This window comes from Filicampus tigris, chromosome 1, assembly GCF_054856515.1.
Source record: "Filicampus tigris isolate MCC_2025a chromosome 1, RoL_Ftig_1.0, whole genome shotgun sequence".
Classification (NCBI taxonomy): Eukaryota; Metazoa; Chordata; class Actinopteri; order Syngnathiformes; family Syngnathidae; genus Filicampus; species Filicampus tigris.
The window spans coordinates 34,074,064-34,097,876 of NC_141217.1; the positions used below are offsets into that span (position 1 = coordinate 34,074,064).

The 23,813-nt window shown below is 41.4% G+C and overlaps 1 protein-coding gene across 4 annotated transcripts; it reads right to left on the reverse strand.

Moving 5' to 3' along the window:
* Positions 1-23,717, reverse strand: slc35a2 (solute carrier family 35 member 2). Of its 4 annotated transcripts, XM_086035198.1 has the most exons (7): positions 23,701-23,717; positions 17,852-18,172; positions 12,229-12,411; positions 11,794-11,945; positions 10,391-10,513; positions 5,480-6,033; positions 1-218 (listed from the first exon to the last, which is right to left on the reverse strand). In XM_086035198.1, exons 2-7 carry the CDS (start codon positions 17,913-17,915, stop codon positions 191-193), a joined length of 1,104 nt encoding a protein of 367 aa, XP_085891324.1. In that variant the 5' UTR covers positions 17,916-18,172; positions 23,701-23,717; the 3' UTR covers positions 1-190. The 4 variants fall into 4 exon arrangements, 3 of the variants coding, with proteins under 3 accessions (XP_085891324.1, XP_085891315.1, XP_085891331.1); XR_015087411.1 differs by lacking the exon at positions 23,701-23,717 and having other exon boundaries at positions 1,101-6,033; positions 17,852-18,247; XM_086035189.1 differs by lacking the exon at positions 23,701-23,717 and having other exon boundaries at positions 17,852-18,247.
* Positions 23,718-23,813: the final 96 nt, after the last annotated feature.

The following is a 23,813-nucleotide window of genomic DNA, read 5'->3' on the forward strand; positions in this document are numbered from 1 at the left end:
TATCAAAATAATGCTTTTAATTTCACTTTGAAATTGTAGTGTTACATTTTCAGTATATTTCAAATAAAAAAAAAAAATGAAGTCGTGTTACATTTTCAGTCATACAAAAAAACAACAACAAAAAAACCCCTTCAATTTAAGAGTCGTCCAAAACACGAGAAGATGATGCTCTCATGTGTGTGACAGGATCTCAAGATCTTTTCTCCTTCTTGCCGTACCTGCACAATGGAGAAAGAGGAAGAGGAGGAAGAAGAGGTTCATGGTTAGAATCCTGGAGGTAAGCAGTTCCAGGATTTTTTTTTTTTTTTTTAAGCAGTCATCAGAACTCCATAAACGCACGTTCTTCCTTCGGTCTCTTATGATGGATATTAATCAGCAGGATGTCACTACTTTATTACATATGTTAATCCATATTAGTAAGTAGTTTGACCTGATGGTACGTGTCAGTTACGATGGACCGGAAGGCAACAATACATTCTTTGCTTCCACTAGCAGTAACAATAGGGGTGAAAAAAGTAACAATTCACTTTCCTGCATCATATGCATCTATACATACGTACACACACACACACACTCGTCACTCAGGCACAAATTCATTGATACAAATTCTCACAGCAGAATTCAACATTAGCAAAATATGGTAATCTTCACAACTTCTGCAAAAAAAAAAAAAAAAAAAATCGCAGGTGGCGGCAGCTTTTTGTGCATTTGCAATTTGCTCTGGTGTCACTCATTAAGCATGCTACACTAATTATGACTTTTGATCGGAATTCAACATGATTCATTCAATTCAGCCAACCAACTAGGTAGGACTTGGCGATTAATCAATTTTGCTGTTTTATTACAAATTATTTAGAAGGGTGAATTTTTTTTTTTTTTTTTTTCCAAGCGGCTTCCATAGTTGAAAGTACATCCTGTTGCTTACACTGACAGCATGGCTGCCAAGACATGGCAAATAAACCGACACGAGCGGAATTTTTTTTTTCAATTTGTGCGTATGAGAACTAAGGACCCCAGTGGAAGGCAATCGGTCATTACATAGCAAAAGCAGGCGTTTATCTACATGTCAAAGAACTTTGGACAAGGTCATTTTGCCTCACCTGTACAATTTATGAGGGTGGTGGAGGTTGAATGGGGTGCGTGCAACTTTGCTCTTTGATCCATGCAGTTTGAAGATGGAACATTTCAAATAGATTCAAATTGGAAAATGGATTTATGTGGGGAGAAAAGAAGGGAACATTTTTATTGTTAGGCCATATCGCCCAGCTCTACAGTATGTGTTGTTTTTCCATTTAACCCACACAGTTAAAGGAAGGAACAGTTGTTGAAATGTTTGATTTTTCAATGTTTTTTTTTTTTTTTTTTTAATCCCCAATAATTTAATGATCATAATAATCCCAAATTCACATTATATACAAATCATACATTAAAGGGACAGTGTGTAAAATGCAATTGCCATCTAGTGGTGAACTAAGAGAATGCAATGACCGAAGCAAGAAGTGCATACATTTTGAAGCATGCACACTTCGGTGCCTCAGAGAGATCACACTTCACAAGCCTACCACCAATTTCTTCAGCGGAGGTGCAAGCAAAATGTCTTCACAAAAGACTTTTAGTATTCCCTCAGGTGACAAAGTGCATTGCATTTGCTAAACACGCTGTAGTCATGATGTTCAGAGCTGGGCACATGACCATTTTTTGCCGGTCCGGCCGCGACCCTCCACCCTTGACTTGGGCGACCCTCCGGCCGTATTCATAAACATTGTCGGCCCCCGCCACATTACGCAACCCCCCCCGCACCCCCCCAAAAAAAGGCGGCCGTGATTGACGTCGCTGCGGGAGGGACGCTAACGGCAGAGGCTTTTCATGGCTCACTAGCTGGCTAATTTACTATTCGAACCCGCTGTGGACACGCTTCAAATGCGCCAGTAGTATTTACCCAACTGCGTGTTTCCTTGCATTGCGAGCCCCGGGGGTTGGATTTGTCGTATTCTATAATTATTTGGGTCCAATAATTATAGAGAAGAGTCGTAGAAGAAGAAGTCGCAGTCAAGTTACTTATTTTCACACACTTCCCCTCCTTCAAAATAAAAGCATATCAGCAAACCACCATACACAGCAGGTTTGCTATGGCGTCTTTCCGGAAGTAGTGAACAACAGAAAAAGTGCATAAACTCCACCTTGATGTGCTAGCGTCTGAATATACTCGTGGACACAAATTGTTTTGAAACAAGTCGGGGGGGGGGGCGTCGCTTCAAAAAGACAGCGACAACAATGGTTATCGTGCCTGCTACAACCATAAAGGGATGACAAGACGATGCATTTAATTTTATTGCGAAAACGATCTGGAAGGTGGCGGCTAAGGGGGAACGCAGACGCGGGAGTAGAAAGAAGCCTAAAAAGAAGCCTTTCACCGAGTAGGATGAGATGATTTTGGGCCGCCTCGTGAGCACGTCACACGCATGAGGGCCGATTAGCGGGCCGGACTAAAATCAACTTCCGGCCATGCTTAGTCCAGCCATATTTTTTTAATTTATCACCCCCAACCCCTTCGCCCCAAAAATGGGCATCCGGCCGGGCCGGAGGGTCCGACCGGTCCGGCCCAGGGACGGACTGCCCAGCTCTGATGATGTTGAGGAACTACGTTCATTAAGCTTCGCTCCTTTGGGTACCCATAGCAGAAAGATGGCGGCGTAACGCCCTATGTAATATAATTAGTGATTACTAGACCTACGATACAATTCCATATTTTCAAAAAAAGTATGTCGATATGATAGAACATTTTTTTGCATATTAAATTAATAGTGGGTTTTTAAAATTAACATAAAAAAAAAAAAAAAGGCCCGCACACTGTCCCTTTAACAAAAATGAAATAAAAAATCCCTCCTCCTTTGATGAAACAATTTTGACATGTTTTACTTTTCTGGCATTCACATGATAGAAATGTGACATAGGAAAATAAATGATTTTGTTTTATCGATGCATCCATTTTTTTTTTTTTTTTTTTTTTATGTCCTCATTTGGGTCATGAGTGAGCTGGAGCCTATCGCAGCTGACTCTGAGTGACAGGCGGAGTAGACCCTGGCGGACTGGTCGCCGGCCAATGTAATGGCACATACAGACACACAAAAAGTATGTTGGCCAGTGAATGTCAGGGCACATACTGTACAAACAAATGACCGGTCGCCAACCAAAAAAAAAAAGGGCACAAAAATAAGTATTCCACGTGAATAGCTGCCGACGGCTCGCGACACATCGCCAGTTCATGCGGCGGGCCCGGATGAGAAGAGAAGGCATCAGTCGCGAGTCCGCAGGCATGCTGCTCTCGTGTTCTTCCTTCTTTGCTCCAACGAGCCGGCCGATGATTAAGCCATCAATCCGAGGCGTGAACTTGATGCATAAAGGATCGTAACAAAAATCGGTGATCAATAAGGCTTCTTTCTCCATGTAAGGCTCCTTCTCCGCCTGCCGTGTGCTGTGTGCGGCCAGTTAGTGAGTTAGGTGGCAGGTCAAAAGCTGACAGGAAGTGAGCGGGGAGAGGCTGTGATGGAAAATCACTTTTTCACCAACTACTTTTGAGTTCCTAACGAAGAGCCATCTTACAATTAAGTACATTCTTGGTTTCGCTACGCAAATTCTCATGTAAAATTTCCCAAATTCCGTAATTTTACAACTCTAGTAGAGAGCGTAAGATACCCTCGATATGACGAGTCCTCAACAAGGTGTCCGCGTGCACCAGACAGCCCCCCAAGGATCCCATAAGTAGCCCGTGGGCCCATTTAAAAAAAAAAAAAAAAAAAAAAAAAAAATTGCACACCAGAGATGGGACATGGTAATTTCCAAGAAATGTTGTAAGAAGGCTCATTTGGACATGTTAAGTAAACACTTGCTTATCTGTTTCCTACTTTGTTCATTATTAACTATGAGAAATCATTACCATGATGAGTGTCCTCACATCGTTGAATATCAATCGTTATTAAAGATATCGAGTGCCTAAGAAGTAGCTCTCAGTTTCACAACAAATTGGTGACCCCTGCCCTAAATAGTGCCCTCAACATACCTCACAATTAGGGGTGTCCGGGGCGGATAATTGTATCGGATATCGGTCCGATACCAGCCCAAAAATCGGTATCGTATATTATCGGTCTACATCCAAAATCTCCCATATTAGCCCTCTAAGACAAGCAGTCCATTCCAGAGTCCACTCCGGGTCTTTTATCCATCAGCGTCTGAATTTAGCATGCGGAGCCCACGTGATCAAAACAACCACTCCTGTGAATTTTTAAAATAGGAAAATTAACAAGTCCTTCAGGTTGGCAGCTCTGTGAATGTGATCGAGTCATACATTTTTTAAATTTTAGCGCTTATGCAACCAAGTCAAAAAGTTGGGCGCGCCAGTTTACAACCAGTACAAAAACAGTCAGCCCTGCTTTAATTTATTTTGCATGAATTTTATTCATGTGCAGTACATCCTCTTGTTTTGAGGTTGAATTTATGGAACCCAAATGTTTGGAACAAATGGCTCACCTGACTATTGTTACTTGTTTTAATAGTAAAACTCGATCAAGTTTCGTCGAACAATTCATACAAAAAAATTAATGAAAGCGTGTAAAATTCCTGCTGATATCGTATCGGACTGCCACAGTATCGGTATTGTATCGGAGGAGAAAAAAGTTGTATCGGGACACCCCTACTCACAATATATGTTGAGTAGTGTGCAACAACGCACAGGCTTAATTTAACCACTACATCTTGAAATGTAAGTGGTCAGGAATTGCGGAATAATGGCAATGTGTGTTTGTTACTACTGCTAGCTAGTAACTGGTAGCTAACTCATTTAGCAATGAGCTTCCGTTCACACTCTCTCCAAGTAACTGAAGCTCTTCATTCACTCGCATTATTGTTTGTTATGTATATTTTAGCCGTTTTCTCCGGCACAGCTCACCCCAGCGGCATAAAAGTGGCCCGCTGGTGATGTTTGGCTTACGTGTCGTAAGGTACGTGACAATTGACTCATTTCCGACAGTTTTCGCGAGGCCATTTTCGTTTGATCACGTCGCGTGGGTCCTACTGTATTTTGCGCCACTCTGAGAAAAAAAAAAAAAAAGCGCTCTGCTTTGTTAAAAATGTCTTTTCTGCGTCTATTGTTCGATATGATGTCCAGAGTAATCTCCTGTCCACTTTTTTTTTTTTTGTTCATTTATCTATGCCAACCACGTAGAGTAATAGGCAAAATGATCCAATGGTTTTCCATTCGATGACAGAAGTTACGTAATTAATCTGTTTTTCAACTGTTGTGAATCATTTTGCTACGAGGTATGCCGTGAGATTTTTGACAATGTGAAATGTGTGCGTTGGCTCAATAAAAAAGGTAGAGGAAACACTGGAGTGGGGAATGAGTGAATGTTTCCGAACACAGCCCGCGAGAAAAAGAGGGGGAGGGGGGGGGGGATTCAAGGGTCACTTGACCACCACTGACTTTGTCTGAAAGGCCTCCACCTTGGCGCCGTCCTCAGTTCTCAATGTCGAGTCAGACGAACTGAGTTTGGGTGGCGATTTAGGGAGGCTGTACATGTAGACGGCACTGATGACCAGCCCGGCGCCGGCGGCAAACAGCAGGTCCACGCGGAAAGCGAACAGGTAGATGGACGTGATGGTGGAGATGATGATGGAGAAGGAGGTGGCGAAGCCTTTCAGGATGTTGTCGGCGTACTTGACCACCACGGCCACCAGCAGGCCGCCGAACGCTTGATTGAGGATGACGCACCACACCATGGACGTGTAGCCCGAGAAGAAGCCGCGGTGGGCTAGAGCGGCGCCGTCATTGAAGCACAGCGCCAACATGCCCAGCGCCGTGCCAAAGATGCCCAGCTGCACATTGCGCACCCACACCGAGGCCGAGCTCCCCTTCAGGATCTTCTCAAAGTAGACGCCGGCGAATCCCGACGACAGGCAGCTGATGACCACAGCCGTCAGGCCGACTGCGTAGTTCTGATTGGCTTTCTCCGTCTCCTTGCTGCCACCCTGCTGCACCTGCCAACCAATAAGTAGACACGCGTGGGGGGGGGGTCATTTATCATTTATTTATTCATCTATCACTGTGTAGATATGTCATTTTAGTATCACTTTTTTCTGTATTCGTTTTTCACATTCTATTTCCTAATTATAACAACATAGCAGGGCTACACAACGGAAGCCTATTAAAACAATACAATTTAGTGTTTTATAAAAGGTACATTACATGTATTTTTAGTACAATTTTGTTGCAAGGCCCATCCGAAAAAATTAACTGCCCGCCTCCGACTTACGGTATGGGACCCGGCGCTCGACTAGCTAGCTTAGCAGACATCTCGAGGCAGATCCGTCGCCAAGGTTGGGCCATAGGGGCCCGTCCCGGTCCGTCTACGACGGACGCCCATTTTGTAGGCAATAAACGGCAGACGGGAACGTTAAAAAAAAAATAAACGGACTAAGCATAGTCGGAGTCCCATTTTATCCATCCATGTCATCGTCTAGCGCAGGGGTCACCAACTCCGGTCCTCGGGGGCACCTGTCCTGCAGGTTTTCAATCTCTCCCTGCTGTAACACACCTGTTAAAATGATCAGGATCGTTATCAGGCTTCTCAAGTGCTTGCTGATGAGCTGATCATTTGAACCAGGTGTGTTGCGGCGGGGAGAGATGGAAAACGGGCAGGACACCGGCCCTCGAGGACGGGAATTGCCCACCCCTGGTAGAGTTGGACCGTCTTCCGCAATCTTGCAGAGAAGGCTCCAACGGCTGTGTCTCGACCTTACTGGCATCCATTAAATAGTTCAACTGAGAATATGAAGTCTTTGGGTAGTTACTATAATCATAGCGAGCATTAAAGATAAAAGGACATATTTTGACGGACCGTTGGAGCCGCAGCACTGCCACACGGAGATAGCCGTCTCGCCGGCGGCTCGCCTATGATGCGTTTGGCCAATGGCGAGCGGAGACGTTAGCGCCGGAGCTAGCCCAGTCAAGACGGCCACCGCGACAACGATTGTTCAATACGCTAGGCAACGCGGGGGATCAACTTCAAAATAAAAGCGGAAAAAAAGTTAAGACTGTACATGGATCTCAATGCCTTACTTAGCTTTGATTCGGAACATTTAGCCCTGGGCCACAATTGTCGCGGTGGCCGACTTGACTTTGAATTGAGGCTGCACAGCCTGTTGGCTGTCAAGCTGACTGAGCTGCATTAGTCAAATGCGCAAAAGCGCCGGTGACAGACACAAATTGGAGCACAATATTCAATTTGCAGTGCTCATGCGCAACGGTGCACCGCTTATGTGCACCTCTGGATACAGCCTAACTCTTTTTCACCTTTTCAGTCGTCGCAATTTTTCGGGGCGGGGCTTAAATGGGGACGAGCTGATGCAACCGAGGAACATCTTGAGTCACCCGTCCCCGCCATATAAATGTCCTCATTTCATCCGTGGCGATTCAGCGCAATTGCCACTTCCTTATTAATCATAACTTATTTCTACCACCACAACATGCAGTTCGTAGGGGTGCACTGATCACAATTTTCTGGACGATCCCCAATTTTTTAAAAAGCGTGACCTGCCGCTCCCAATTTTTGCCGATTTTTTTTTCTCAGAACCGCCAGCATACGCCTTCGATGTGCCAGTCTTGTCTTACTGTGAAACATTGGACAATGCCTGTGAAACAATACCAAGTGTTTGTTTCAACTGCACATGAAATAACTATCTCAAATAAACAAGAAAAGCAGGTAAGTCATCTCACAGCAGAAAAAGACAGTAGCTGACCTTTTCATACTTCCGCGGAGCGAGATGAGATAAATGAGAAGAAGGGTTTTATTTTAACCCATTAAGGACTAAAGCGCCTGTCTCGAAAGCTCCCCAAAACCGTCGGGTCGCCTTTGGAATTACCCTTGAAAACCGGAAGTTCTCCCAGAAATTCAACACTTACAAAATGATTAAAATCTCAGCCCCTGTAGCAGACAGAAACATAATTCCAAAATAATTAAAGAATTTAGAAGTGTGGCTTTCACACAGGCAGAATTTATTATTATTTACTGTTTCAATGGAAGCTGTAAAAATAACGTGTCGGTGCAAGAGAAGCACTATTTGAATTAAAAAAAAAAAAAAAAAAAAAAAAAAAATCAAGTGGTAATTACCATTCTCTATTCTGTTACAAAGACGTCAATATCGTCATTGTCTGCAAACCATTTCATATCACGTTCGACTGGTTCCACTCCTCGTGCACGTCGTCTAAATATCACTGCCGTTACTTACTTTGATCAGAGCTCCGGGCGATCGACGGCGTCCGCCAAAAAAAAAATTCCACGACATCCTGCGCGGTCTCGCAACACCGTCACGTGTATTTTCTGATGCATTAAATTAGCTAAGAGACGGAGAATTGGATTAAAAAAAGGACAGTGACCTATCCGCTCTCCCGGTTTGAAAGGTAGAAAGACGCAACAGCGCTCCACAGTGGTAGGAATGCGGTTATGCGCTGCCGGGCTTAATGGGTTAAGGGATCTGCAGATCACCGATTGGCCAAAATGAATGAACTTGACGCAGGTACCGATCCCGATATGATTGATCAGTGCACCCGTAGCAGTTAGCCATCAAGCTATGCCACGCCCAGGAAAAAAATACATACTTCCCATAGTGCTGTGTGTTTTGTGCTATTTGGGCTCCAATGTCTCTGACGTGTTGGTGGCGGATGTAGCAAAATTGCCACAGTGCAAAATGTTACGTCTCAAGCCTCACATTACCTAAGGGCTCAGCTAACGACTGTCACGGCTCACTTGTTGTTTGGGTTTGGTCATGTGGCATTTTCACGCTAAGCCCTTGGGCACTGGGATGTCATTTTCAGTCAACAGCAAGTGGTAGTAAAAAGGCAAAATGGCAGCCTCCGGAGATAGATGAAACGAAGTAGATCCTTCTGCTTAATGCGGTTAGGCGCACCCGGCCTCATAACAGCGTTTCTACCATGAAAGCCGGGAGCGCTGTTGCGTCTTTCTACCCTTGAAGCCGGGAGAGCGTATACGTCATTTTCACTTTTTTTTTCTTTTTCTTTTTATCAAATTTTCGCTCTCTTAGTCAATAAGATGCATCAGAATATACCTGTGACGGTGTCGTGAGCACCGGGAGGATGTACGGAATTTTTTGGGGAGCCGTAATGGCGGACGCAGACGATCACGGGAGCTGTGAAATAAGACGACGCGCTTGAGGACCTTGAACCAATGGAACCAGTCGAATGTGTTATATGGTTGGGATTAGGGATGTTCTGATTAGGGTTTTATGACACCGATACCGATCATGCATGAGTGAGATCGGCCGATACCAATCACATGGAATATCTGTATATTTTCCCATTTATCTATGGTGACTGCTATTATGCAATATTATCTGGAAAAATTTGCCAAATTATGGCCGTAATTTTGACAAAAATCTATAAATATTTTCAAAAGCATGAATAAATACAAAACCGTTGCTGGCACAATACAACAATTACTCACAAAGATAACTGAAAAACTTAAATTTACCAGCTTTTAGTCACACAGTTTTTAACACATCAAAATAATCATCAGTCTCAACAGACTAAATTATGCAAAAAGTCAAATAAATAAACATTGCATGGTTCAGAATATAATCAAAATAGAAAAAATAGTCACATGCAGGCTTCAATTGAATAAACTATTCATTGAGTTCCTAAATTGAAACGACTCAGGAACTTGCTTTCTTTTTCTTGTCTTGTGCATAGGCAAAATATCTTGTGCATTTGTCAACGAGAAAAAAAGTCACTGTTAATCTTTGTGAATCACACACTTCCGCTTTCGAGCTCGCCAGGCTGTCACTTCGGAAAAACGGTTACTTTGTCAAATATACGAAATAGAAATTTTCATGCTTTATTTTTTTTTGTATCATGATTCATTTCTTTACTTGGATTTCATTTGGCATTTTCTGAAGTTACTTTAATTTGAAGTTGGCCCACAGACGAAATCGTTGTGGTGGAGGAGGCTGGCCTGGCCACAATCATGCTGACGGGGCTGCGATATGCTTAGTACGCAAACGCATACCGACATACTTGAATCTGGCACACACAAGAATATTTTCATAACACATGCCTACCTGCGCGCCGATTATGCACGCCTGGTTACAACGCCGCCACATGGATGCATTAGCTTTAAGCTAGCGGGCTTAAAGGTTAGCCTTTGTGGGTTGATATGTGGGTTGTTTTAAATACAGGTGTCATTTTCTTGCCATATAGCATCGTTGTAGCGCCATCAAGGGCCGATGCGCGCCTTAATGCCGACTAGCAAGTCAACGGAACATAAGTAGAGAGCTTACAGGGGTGCAAAAAGATGAGGGCGGAGGGAGGCGCGCGGCCTACCTGTACAATTCCGACACCAACGAAGAGTAGCAGTAGTGAAATCCACTGCACTTTGGACAGAGTCTTCTTCAGCATCAGCACACTGAAGAGTGCCGTGGTCAGGATCTTTAGTTGGTACGTCACCTGAGAACCAACCACCAGCGTGAGAATCATCACCATCAAGAGTTGGCCCACCTTTCTCCCCCAACCGCTCCGAAAAACACTTCTATTCTTGCAATACTGAGAATGTTTCACAAAAATATAGCTATTCTCACTCACGTTATTTTTTTTTTGGAAAACATCACTAGCGTCCCCCCCACCCCGCCACAGAAATATAAAACGCGCGAGCAAGCGTGACTTCATTCTTGTCAGATTACAACTATTTAATTTGAAATTTTTTTTTTTAATCTTGTGAATAAATGATTTCATTCCCAAAGGTTTCCAACCAAATTTGTCGGAAAAAGACGAAACATAATTATTTACAAGGTTAATTCATTTTGCGAGCAAGTTCTTAATGCAATTTACTTGTATACGAAGTGAAATATGCAACATGTGAAATTGTCCCCTTACCCAAAATGGGAAGTGACATAATCCAGAACTTTTCACAGAAGAAATATCACAGTCAGTGTTGGATGAACATTTTTACATGAAATTTCTGAATTGTTTTTTTTTTTTTCTTTCTTCCCTGACAGTCATATCAATGAAATATTTGGGTGCTTACTAATTTTTTAAGAAGCTTGGACGTGAAGGTTATGCATATTTCTCTGCCGTCTTAAATTTTAACCATGCCCTCTGTGCACCATTAACTGAAGCGGCAGATAACAAAGTTGGTGCACGCTCATCAGTGTTAGCGTCATCATGGTTGTACATTTTTACAACCATTATTATTATCTATTATTAGATAATATATATCGATATATCTATTATTTGTTGAACAACTCAACTTCTCTGGTTTTTGTTTAGGTCAAAGTCCATTCCAAAATAGAATCCATCTTGCCATCTTGTGGCATTTTGGTGCCAAGTAAGTTGAGGGGTTTACACAGTGCTTTGCTGACTTCTTGCAGAAATGAAAGATGATCACCTTTTTTGTGGGGGAGGTGTCGTGGCAGATTTTTTAACCATGATGATTTTCAACCATTACTGTAGCAAAACCATTTTCAAATGCGTAAGCGGAGTCGCAAATGTGTCATGAGAGTCACGAATGCAGTCAACGACAAATACATAAACCAGATTCACAAATTTGTAACTGGACTCACAAAATGTATTTGTGATTCTCATGACATATTTGGGACTCTGCTTACGCATTTGAAAATGGTTTTGCCACAATAACGGCCCCATAAGATCTTTTTCTTTTTTCTACTTGCCTGCTTTATCAATCATGACAACGTTTGCATTTGTCTTGTGGTTGTGATGCATGAAGTGACCTGGAAGGTGGCGGCGGGCAGGTTGGTGATGGCGATGTACTGCAAGTTGTTCTGCAGGGTGTAGATGAGAGACGGAACCGCCAGCTTCAGCGTGTCCTTGTACTGTAGCAAGACGGTGTCAACCAGGAACAGTATTGTCTCCTTTATGTTGACTGATGGACCACATGGTCATGCGCGCGCGCACACAAAAACACACGCACACAAAAAAGAAACATGAGACAATCAGTTTCATAACTCGGCAGAAATCATCAGACAATTTCTTGAATTAAAAAAAATACTAAGGGGGTTGCTGATTTGATATTTTGCGGTATTAATAAAACGTAAACAAAACGCTCTGTGATGATTTCGCAAAATCTACCTGCGAGCTTTGTGCGTTTCATTTTAGTAACATCTTGACAAGACGGATAATTGTGGCCAAAAGGACCTGGGACTCACATCTCTTCTGCATCAGGATGATGAGGAGACACACCAGCACCTTGAGGATCTCCGCCATGACCACGGCCGACGTGGCCAGGAAGCGCTCGCCTGGCAACGTGCGCACGTATTTGATGCTGAGGATGAGCGACGCATTCTGGACCACCAGCACAGCCAGACTTATGTACTTAAGACTGTGGTTCACTGACACACGCACACACACACACACACAAAGACACACAAACATCTGTCAGGTGGAATCCTTGTATCAACCAACCATTCAGGAAATTAAGTTGTTGGTATTACACTTTATATTGTCATCATACAATAACAAACGCAATACGCAATGATGTTTGGCACAAGCGCGTAATTTGATCGACACATTCACAATGTGGTATGCATCTGGAATGGAAAAAAAAATGAAAGAATTTTTTTTAGCTAAATTAGTATATTCTAAGGTAAGTTCACTGACTTAGAGTATTTTTCCTCTGTACTATGTACAGGCCAAAATGAGTGTTCCTCATACTTTTTATGTAGATGTATGTTGTTGTGTATATACATGTGTATATACACGTGTTACTGCGTATATTTACATAGGTTTGATCCTGAATGTTTGGCGTCAATGTTATACATTAATGGCTACATTATGCCGCCGTCCCTGTGTGACCTATATCTTTGCTGCTGTAACAATGAAAATTTCCCCACTGTGGGATCAATAAAGGCATTCTTATCTTATCTTATGTCTTTTGTTAAGTGTTGCTGTATAGGGCTTGCGAGTGCTGGGATGTCAGATTTTGGTTCGTCTCGGTTATTCGATGAAACGGTTTGGATCGATTTTCAATCCATTTTCGATGAATCGTTACATCCCTATTAGGGCTGGACCGATAATATCAACGTGTATCGCGATTGACACGCGATCGATACCAATGGAAAATGCCTTCGATAAAACGTTCGCTCGACAAAAATGTGAAAACAAACCCGATTGTGGCATGGTGCGTGATGTAGGCAGCGCGCATCCGCCTCCAAACATGAAGAAGAAGTTAAAGCAAACGAAGAAGAAGCGTTTAAACTAACGAAAAAGATGCGGCTAACCCAACAGAGCGCGCATGCGGGCCCGGCAGCTTGTGCGCCATACTCGCGTCGAGCGAGCGGCGTAACTTCGTTCAAATAAATGACCAGTCGACTCAGTAGAAGTCTTACAAAAAAAAAAAAAGGAATTTATTATGCACGATAACCCAATTAAGACGTGGTGTACAAGTAAAAGAGTTCCCTATCTTTGACATGCTAACGCCAGTTAGCCATTTCTGAGCCGCCGCATCGCGCTCAAGTTAAAAATCAAGCAAGTAAAGTATGGATGGACTATGGCAGACAAAAGTAGCCCTAAGACGGTTGGTCAACGATAATGTATGCACTGCCAGTGACTATTAGTTCACTTACATTGTATGAACATTGAATGAAGGCTAATGTATGCGTCCACAACGGCTTTGGGGTACACATAATGCAAATAAGTATTTAGAATGCACTGGTGGAGGAGAAACTGCACATCACGCTACATAATGATGTGCACAAAAACAGTTAACTGTTATGTTTTTTTTTTTTTAAATAGGTTTACAACAAAATCAATAATTATCAATATTGACTGATATGAAATACTTCGATTGTGACAATTTTCAGACATCTCGCCCAGCCCTACTAAGCACATTATGTTTAAAACAGATGATTTAATCTTTATATTCACCAGTTTATTTCACTCTTTCATTGCTACATTGGCCTCTTCTTAAAGGTTAAGATTAAGAAGCTTCCCTGAATTAGTCAGTCATTCACAAGCAAAGATGGGGCAAGGTTCACCTCTTTGTGAACAGCTGCGTCAGAAAATCGTCGAAACGGTTTCAGAACAATGGTCCTCAACGTAGAATTGCAAAGAATTTGGGGATTTCCTCATACAGGATACGGTTCATGATATTAGCAAAAGGTTAAGAGAATCTGGAGAAATCACTGCACGTAAGTGCCAAGGACAAATGCCAACATTGAACGCCCGTGACCTTCAATCCCTCGGGCGGGCGGCACAGGATCAAAAACCAACATCAATATGTAAAGGATATCATCACATGGGCGTAGCAAGACTTCAGAAAACCAATGTCAGTAAATACAGTTCGGCGCTACATTCTACAAGTGCAACTTCAACCTCGACTATGCCAAGCGAAAGCCATTTAGCAACAACACCCGGAAACGCCGCCGGCTTCTCGGGCCCGAGCTCATCAGATGGACTGCGCAAAGTGAAAAAGTGTGTCTAGGGTCTGACAAGTCCACATTTCAAATGATTTGGGGAAATTGTGGATGTCGTGTCCTCCGGGCCGAAGAGGAAAAGAACCATCTGGACTGTTATGGACACAAAGTACAGTAGTAGATGTGCAATTAAACGTTTTTTCTAATTCAAAAAAAAAAAGAGCTGTGAGCAGCTATAACGGGCCCTCGCAACCTTCGCCACATTGGAGTACTTGCACATAGGGCAATAAACATAAAAAATGTAGGTGTTTATGCCAGGCCTGATGTTTGTCCAAAGTTGCATGAGTTTTCACCTAGGTTTAGACCATCAAAAACAGCATAATTGTTCTTTGCAAATGGCTCACCACCACGGGAACAGCATGCAACGAAATAAAAAACGTTCAATAACTCTTCATGTTTGGATGAAACACTCAAAGTTTGAAGACGATCGGATAAAAACTCTAGGAGGAGTTTGTTAAACGATGACCTCCACAAAAGGCAAAAATGTCGGCCAATTCCAAAATAAAGCCAAAATGGCGGACTTCCTGTAAGATTTAGCATATGGCTATAGAGACTTTTTGTAGGTCTTGGGCTGTTACAAATTGTCACAGATCTAGGTAAAACCTACAACCGGCAATGCTTCCTTAAAAATATGTAGGGGGGGCGCTATCGAGAATTATTTTTTTAAACAAGCACAATAAATCTCTACAGTATTTATTTTTATGCCAGGTCTAATGTGTGTGCAAAGCTTCACGAGTTTTCGCCCATGTTTAGACCCTCAAAAACAGCATCATTTTTCTGTATGGAAAATTTCTGGAGGCCATAGCTGACTAGCTAACCTTAATCAGTTGATGGACTCCTGGATCATTTCAATTTGTGAAAATCGTGAATGTAACGGATGCTGTTGCACCAATAAGAGTCAAAGGCACTTTGTCCAAACAAAAAACACAGTGGAGAAACACTGTGGTGTAAAACACTGGTTACAAACCAGAAAAGACAATGTGGAAAAGCTGAACGAAAATGGAGGAAGACAAAACTTCAAATTCACTATGAGTTATACAAACAATTTTTTTAAGAATGAACTGTGCAAGGCCAGACAGCTCCATCCATCTGAAATGATCAACAGCAATGTCAACAACTCTCGCACTGTTTCTTATGATAAACTTACAAATCTTCCTAAACAGATAAACCCAGAACTCTTCTCCACTGAGAAGTGAAATGAATTTGCCAACTTCTTCAGCCAGAAAATCAAAACCATTAGACAAAAAAATGAACACTACGCAGACAAACAGGAAAACTACCCTGTCTCTAAAACCTAGAAAGAATTTGAATGTTATGTCACAATTGAATATGGCAGATTTAAAAATCTTCGAAGAAACTGTTCAGCATTTGCAAGCAACAACATGCACTCTGGACGTGATACCGTCTGACTTAAAAAAAAAATACAAAGTTTTAACCTCAGTAGAAAGTGATCTCCTACAAATGGTTAATAGCTCACTGACATCAGCCCTTTTTCCAAAGTCAACTAAACTACCTGCTATTAAGCCACTCCTCAAGAAAATTACTCTTGATGCCTCTATGATGATCAATTATAGACCTGTTTCTAACCTCTCTTTTACATCCACATTTCCACAAGTCACATTTAATCAGCTTAGCGACTTTCTGGAAAAAAAAGTGAAATTCTTGATACATTTCAGTCAGGCTTCCGAACCACATCAAAGCACTGAGACAGAACTGATCAAAGTGTTAAATGACATAAGGCTGAGCACTGATTTTGCTGGAAATCAGTGCTGCATTTGAGACGTAGAATCGTGAACGCTGAGTTAAAAATTTGTCGGGGGTCGCTATAGAGCTATTTTGGGGAAATAGCACAAAAAATTTCTAAAATACTTATTTTCATGCCAGGTCTAACGTGTGTACGAAGTTTCACGGGTTTTCGACCAGGTTTAGACCCTCCAAAACAGCATCACTTTTCATTGTATACAGCGCATCTCCACGACCACATTGTACAACGAAATAAAAAAGATTTCAAGAACTTTTCATCTTAAGCATCTTTAGATGAAGCATGCAAAGTTTGAAGACGATCCGATAAATGCTTTAGGAGGAGTTCGTTAAAACATGACCACTATGAAAGTCCCCCAAAATTGCGACGAATTCCAAAGTGAATCCCAAATGGTGGACTTCCTGCAAGGTTTAGCACATGGCTATAAAATATGTTCTTGCAACTATTAGGCTGTTACCACCAAATTTTTGTAGATGTAGGTGAAACGTACAACCCAGAATCCTTCGTTAAGAAGGAATTAAGAAAAGCAAAGTTTGATGCTACGCCCCCGTCAAATAGTGTTTCTAAAACGTAAAATATTTTCCCTGTTGTTGTCCCAAATGTTGAGTACAACCCAAATTTGAAGTCAATCGGGTGAACCGTCGAGGACCAGGGGACAAATGTATGAACGCTGTAAATGTGCACAAATGGGCCAAAATTCTACTTTAAAATACTCATAACTCACTTCCTGTACATGTTTGGGCATGGGAACCAAAGAATTTTTGTCTGAGGGTGCTACACGTGACTCCCAGTTTTCATAGTCGTACGTCAAACTTAACGGAGCTGGGCTTTGATGAACAAATCTAGGGGCTCTTTGGCGCCTTTTTCGTCGTCGTGTATGGCGACTTCAAAATATGACATTTTTCGCCAGGCCCGATGTGTGTGCAAAGTTTAGTGAGTTTTTCATTCACGTTTAGTCCCTCAAAAATGTGAATCTTTACGGAGAAGAATAGGGTCCTTGCACATTCGCTTCTCTGGCCCTAATACAAATAAATAAATTCATAAATAAATAACGAAATAAATAAACATGTTCTCTGGAGTCACATGTTATTGCAGACTAGAGCCATATATTGTAATGCAAAGCACTTGCGGCAAATAACTACCAGAAAGTGTTATCAAATGTCATGTAGTGTGCGCCAAAGTCTGAATGACGCCCTGTTTCAAGAAACGGTTGAAATACGGGGTGTGAAGTTACAAAAGGCACCTTATAGTAATATTGACTCTGCCTATGTTTACACTGGGAAAGCGACGGCAGCAACTCAGGCCACTTCCGTGACACTCCCATGCTTGCGTGTCGCAACACAAATAACAGTACCTGCCCCACGTCAGCACCTGCGTACATCAATTTGTTTTTTTTCCCACCGGATTACTTCACTTTAGCATTTGTACTCCAGTGACGTCACGGATGAGCTACTTGTAGAAGTGTTAAATCAACAACTCGCACTGCTAACTAAAAGTCACTCATAATTCTGGCTCACTTCGAGGAGGTAGAAAAATACCTGCAACTACCACGGCTTCTAGAGGAACACTAAAACATTTCTTCACAAAACCTCTTACTTTCAGGGTGTACCCGTCTCGTCATCTTGTTCTCGGCCACCAGGTTGGGTTTTCCATCAGCCATGCTAGCGCTTGCCCCGCTAACGCTCACGACGTCGAGACAAACGGAGGCCCGAGCGCGCGCCTTAACGGGGCTGACGGACGAGCGCTGGGTCCACGAGACAGCGTCTTAATCGGGGCGGAGAGCTGCAGCAGTACCGGGGAGGTCAGCGGGACTGCTGGAGGCAGGGAGGAATCCCGCCGAGAAGCTGTGACGTTCGGGTAACAGACAACCCGTTGAGCTCCTGGAGTGTTAGACACCCTGTCACGACGTATCACTCCCTGTGAATAAAGTCTTTGCATAAACCAATGAATATCAACAAGGTGAACGAGTTCCCTATAAGAGTGACACATCTTATCTGATCCTACTAACTGAGGCGTGCTTGTTCCTCACAAGGGGTGGATTCTATTGGCTGTTGAGCTGGAAAAGAATCCTATTGGCTGTTGAGAAGTTCACCTGACCCTAGACACTCGGGAGCCTAGACTGACTTCGGACATGCAAACAAAGACGCCATCTTGAACCGGTAGTTCACGGCCATTTCTTGCATTCACTTGTATTGAAATATACGGAGCCCCTCTGGTGCCAGGGTATGAGAAAAAAAATATTTTTTTGCTAATCTGTACCCACAGTTTAGTAATCTGTACCCACAGTTTAGTAATATGTACCCACGGTTTACCAATCCGCTTGCATTCTGCCACCCTATAATGACATTTGGGTGATTGCTTGTGGCGAGCGAAAATGGTTGTGAATGAATTTGACGCACGAAAAATGAAAATAAACATATTGGCTAATTGTAGCTGTTCGCAGCTGCTAAAACTGCTTAAACAACACCATAGAACTCAAGCAATAGTATTTCTATTTGATATAAGGGGATGAAAGTGAAAATAAACCATGCCATGACTGCTCTAAATGTGATTCACAAAGAAACAATATCCTTCCTAATTGAATTTACATTGACAGATATACGGCTGTGTCACGGAACGGAAGCGGTTTTCTAAACTGTGGGTACATATTAGTAAACTGTGGGAACAGTTTATTAATCTGTGGGTACAGATTAGCAAAAAAATATTTTTTCTCATACCCTGGCACCAGAGGGGCTCCGTAGAAATAACTGTGATTGGCTCCAATAATCTTAATTTGATGAATGAATCCTATACTCCTCCTCTACGGTGGCAGACAGGGGCAAACGCACGGCAAACGCAGGAATGCTGCGAACAAACAAAAAATGATGCAAAGGAAAAAGACAAACATGCACATGTAAACTAAAAAACAGAAAACAAATGCAAAAGAAAAATGCTGCAAGTAAATGCTGCAAACGGCCAAACGCTGCAAACACAGGAATCATGCACAGAAAAAACAAACACATAAATGAAAAAAAACAACCAACCAACCAAACAAACAAACAAACAAACAAACAAACTCAAGAAAGAGATGATGCAATCATATCAACAAAGTGGAGGCAAACATTACAAACCAGTGAACCACAAAACAAATGCAAAATACTACTACTACTACTACTACTACGACTAATAATAATAATAATAATAATAATAATACGCCTCGGAAATCTAAAACACACCAACCAAAATTATGCAAGTTTACCACCGTTGTTTGTCAATTGTGTAATTTTACTTCCTGTCTTGCGCTAATTTGATATCTTACAAGCTCTTATAATAAAATACGGTTCAAGCCATGTAACTATGCTGCGCTACTGAGGTGGGCATTCGTCAGTGCGCTAGTCCATTTGTGATTTCTTGTCAGCAGGCCCGCCCAGCCGGTCCGAGTCAGCCAAACAGCGTCGAGAACGGACTTGCTGGTACCACATCACACGCAGGTGCCGCAAACCTAACACGCAGCCGATTAAATAAAAAATAAAACTGTGTTAGTGTTGTATAACTTTCAGTCCCACAGACCTCAATGGCGTGTCCCATATTGTTTTTATTTTACTGATCACCACACTGTGTGTGTGTGTGTCTGTTGTTTTAATTTAATTTTTCTTTATGAAGCTGCATGTTTTCTATGCCGATTGGCTGTTGCCGACGAGGGACGGACTTGGCCAACGTGCCAGAAAGACTGACGGGAATTTAGTGTTGGACTGACGATGCCCACCTCTGCTGCTCTCTTATAATATTGCAAAAGACAACATCCATGTGTTTAAAAAGACATGAAGTAAAACGTACCTTTTATTTTCTCCAAAAGATGACAAATTACAGCACCTACTAATCAAACAATCCCACTTAGGGCTTTCAAGAGGATTTGGTCTTTGGTACCGAGGTACCCCCTAGTTGTTTGGCAAACGTCCGTTTAGTCTATTGAAAAAAAGCATCTTTTTTTTTGCCATAGTTTTTTTTTGCATGATAGTCAATTAGAGTTTTGCCTGGCTCAGATTGAGGCAGAGGTGATACCATCCTGACCATGCGCCATGATGTGCATGTATTATGTAAATCAAACTGGCCAGCTTTCTTTCACAGGGAACATAGTTTAAGTTAAGAGTTTCAATAAGAATGACTATTATCACGTTAAAACATTCATTTATTAAAATTAGAGCCACATTTTTTAAATTGTTACTGCAAAGGCCACATTATACATATGGGTGCAAATAAAATAGACCAATTGAACTCAGAGCACATATGCTACCTTTGCTGTGCATTTGGGCTGATTTGTTTTTGTTTTTTTGTTTTTTTCTGGGGTTGCCATTACATTCAACAAAAACGGTGTTAAAACGTCCTGTGTTTAATTTCATATTTTCATTATGCTCAGATTTTTTCCCCATTCCCATTTTGAAAGTGAACTTGGTAGACTACTCAACATTTTTTCCCCCTTCAATCTCATTCGCGTCGAAGCGCATGCATGAGATGCACATAGCTGGTACCACACTTGCCGAATGTCTTCTACTCAATCGCCGCATTCGAACAAAGCCTTTATCAGACGCGCAACAGCAAGCCCATATTTGGAAGTGAGGCTTTTCCTAGTGGTTTAAGAATAGGCATATTTTATTGTTACAAAAGAAAGCCCAGTCTTTGCTCATTTAAAAAAAAAGGAAAATCATGAGGAGACAATATGTATCTTTCAGTGTTAATACAATAAATGCACTTTATTTATAAAGGCTTCCTCCATTGTCCTCATGACGTAAATTCGTCAAAATAGCAGGGACTTCGCTAGTTAGGTAAAGTATTCGGAGTTGTCCGGTCAATAATTCCAAAATGCAACATCATTGCAACGCAAACGATGGCTTTTTCCAATCTCTGAAAGGTAGCCGAAGAGCTACAACTTGAATTTCAGCAACACAATTTGTGGTCTGAGCAGTTAAAGGTAAATGGGCTGTCACTTGTATGTGCAGTTGTGCTTTTTGAACAACCTCCACTGAGACTTGTGCCCTGGGACCGTCAACAAATAGCAAGCACTGACAAGAAAACTAATCAAAAATGAAAAAAAAAAACCATCTTTATTATTCATTGTCGTGTTTCTTTAATAGTTACACACATAGAAGATCTCCAGCTGGTTCCAGTACCACCCTCATTTTTGGAAAAAAATTAATAAATTAGATTTTAGAGGGGAGTTTGTATCAATACTCAATAACTTCATGATAGTACAGAATTAGCCCTCCAAAATCACATCACATATTGATGTGGACTACCTGTTTATACTACAACATTGATATTATGGAAATACAATTTTCTTTAATTTTGTGAATTTCGCACTGTTACTACTGCTCAATAACTTCATGATAGTACAGAATTGGCCCTCCAAAATCACATCACATATTGATGGGGACGACCTGTTTATTCTACAACTCTTATATTATGGAAATACAATTTTATTTCCCCCCCCCCAGGAATACAGTATTTGTTGTTAAATACTGCTCAATAATATGATTGTACATAATTAGGCCTCCAAATTCATATCACGTAAAGATGGGAACTACTTGCTTCTACTACATTTTTATTAGGTGAAAATACTCTTTCCTCAATATTTCAGGATTTTATTTTGTATGTATGCATGCATGTATGTATGGATTGATAAGTAATAAAAAAAACAGGAAATTGTATTTCCATAATATAAGAGTTGTAGTTTAAGCAGGTAGTCCTCTTCAATATGTGATGTGATTTTGAAAGCCTAATTATGTACTACCATGAAGTAATTGAGCAGTAATAACAAGGCGAAATTCACAAAATTAAAGAAAATTGTATTTCCATAATATAAGTGTTGGAGTATAAGCAGGTACCTAATCCACTTAACTCCTCAATTATTTTAAGAAACGTGACAATGAATAACACAGAAGTTTTTTTTTATTTTTAATAATTGTTTTTCTTGTCGGTGCTTCTTATTTGTTGACGGTCCCAGGGCACACATCTCAGTAGAGGCTGTTGAAAGAGCACAACCGCACATATAAGTGACAGCCCATTTACCATTTACCATTAACTGCTCAGACCACAAATTGTGCTGCTGAAATTCAAGTTGTAGCTCTTCGGCTACCTTACAGAGATTGGAAAAAGCCATCGTTTGCGTTGCAATGATGTTGCATTTTGGAGTTATTGAACGGACAACTTCAAGTGTGCCAATCTGTTGCTAACTTTACTTAACTCCTTATTTTGTGAAAATACCCCTTTCTGTATTTTTCAGGAATTTTAGTTTTTATTACTGCTCTGTACATACACATACATACATACATACATAATAAAATGTTAGTAATAACAACAAATAATTCTGAAAAATACAGGAAGGTTTTTTTCCAGAAAATAAAAGTTGTAGTAGAAGCAAGTAGTCCCCATCAATATCTGATGTGTCTATTTGAAGGCCTAATTGTGTACTGCCATGATGTTATTGAGCAATAATATCAACAAAAAAAATCCTGAAAAATACAGAAAAGGGTATTTTCACAAAGTAAGAGTTGTAGTAAAAGCAAGTACAGTGGTCCCCATTTCTATGTGATATGAATTTGGAGGCCTAATTATGTACAATCGGGAAGTTATTGAGCAGTATTTCACAACAAATATTTCTGAAAAAAATAAAACCGAAAATTGTATTATCATAATATAAGAGTTGTAGTATAAGCGGGTAGACCACATCGGTATGTGATGTGATTTTGGAGAGCTAATTTTGTACTATCTTGAAGCTATTGAGCAGTATTTCACAACAAATATTTCTGAAAAAAATGAAATTCGTATTTCAATAATTATAACAGTTGTCATATGAGCAGGTAGACCCCATCAATATGTGATCTTATTTTGGAGGGCTATTTTTGGACTATCATGAATTGAGCAGTATTTCAATGGTCAAAATTTTTTCTGACAGCATCATACTTAATCGTTTCCTCTTCTGTAAAGATACAGTGTTGTACACGTCGAGCGCACTGCGACCAGCTACTGCTAGCAACAATGCTATCTTCCTCCCATCATAATTTTCTAGACCGACAGCCATCTTTCAGTTCTCATCAACATTACTGCTCAACTTCAATTCCTCGGGCTGACGAACGGAATTCACATTTTTTCTGTGTTTTTATCCTGATACCATGTATTGTTAGTACATTACACACCAAAGTCAGTCCGTCTTTATTTCCTTATTCCTCCACATTAACATCCGGCCACTGAAATCCAGAGCTGGCCATTTTACAAAAAAATTGCTGTCCGTTTATTGCCTTGCGCCTACAGCTGGCGTCCGTTTATCTGCCATTTTGTCCGGCCGGACCAAATTGTAATCGCCTATAGGCCGGTCCGTCTATAATTTCAAACGGGCTTCTGTTAGCATTTCCGACTACCAACTTCAACTAACCCTCCAAAAAAAAAATAAAATGAAACGAGTGACTTACACTGACTCTCTGGACCATGGAAGCCTGTTCACATCCTGGTCCCTCACTCAAATCTGTCCCCCAAGCAACAACAACTCACTATTGTTCCTCTTCGCGGCCATCAAATCCTCGCC

Bases quoted from the DNA above. Each gene is read 5' to 3' on its own strand.
- slc35a2 (XM_086035198.1), bottom strand. From the start codon at position 17,915: ATGGCTGATGGAAAACCCAACCTGGTGGCCGAGAACAAGATGACGAGA. The intron at 12,412-17,851 runs GTAAGAGGTTTT...TGCGTGTGTCAG, and splicing joins GAGACGGGTACACCCTGAAA to TGAACCACAGTCTTAAGTAC. The intron at 219-5,479 runs GTCAGTGGTGGT...TCCATTGTGCAG, and splicing joins GTGGAGGCCTTTCAGACAAA to GTACGGCAAGAAGGAGAAAA.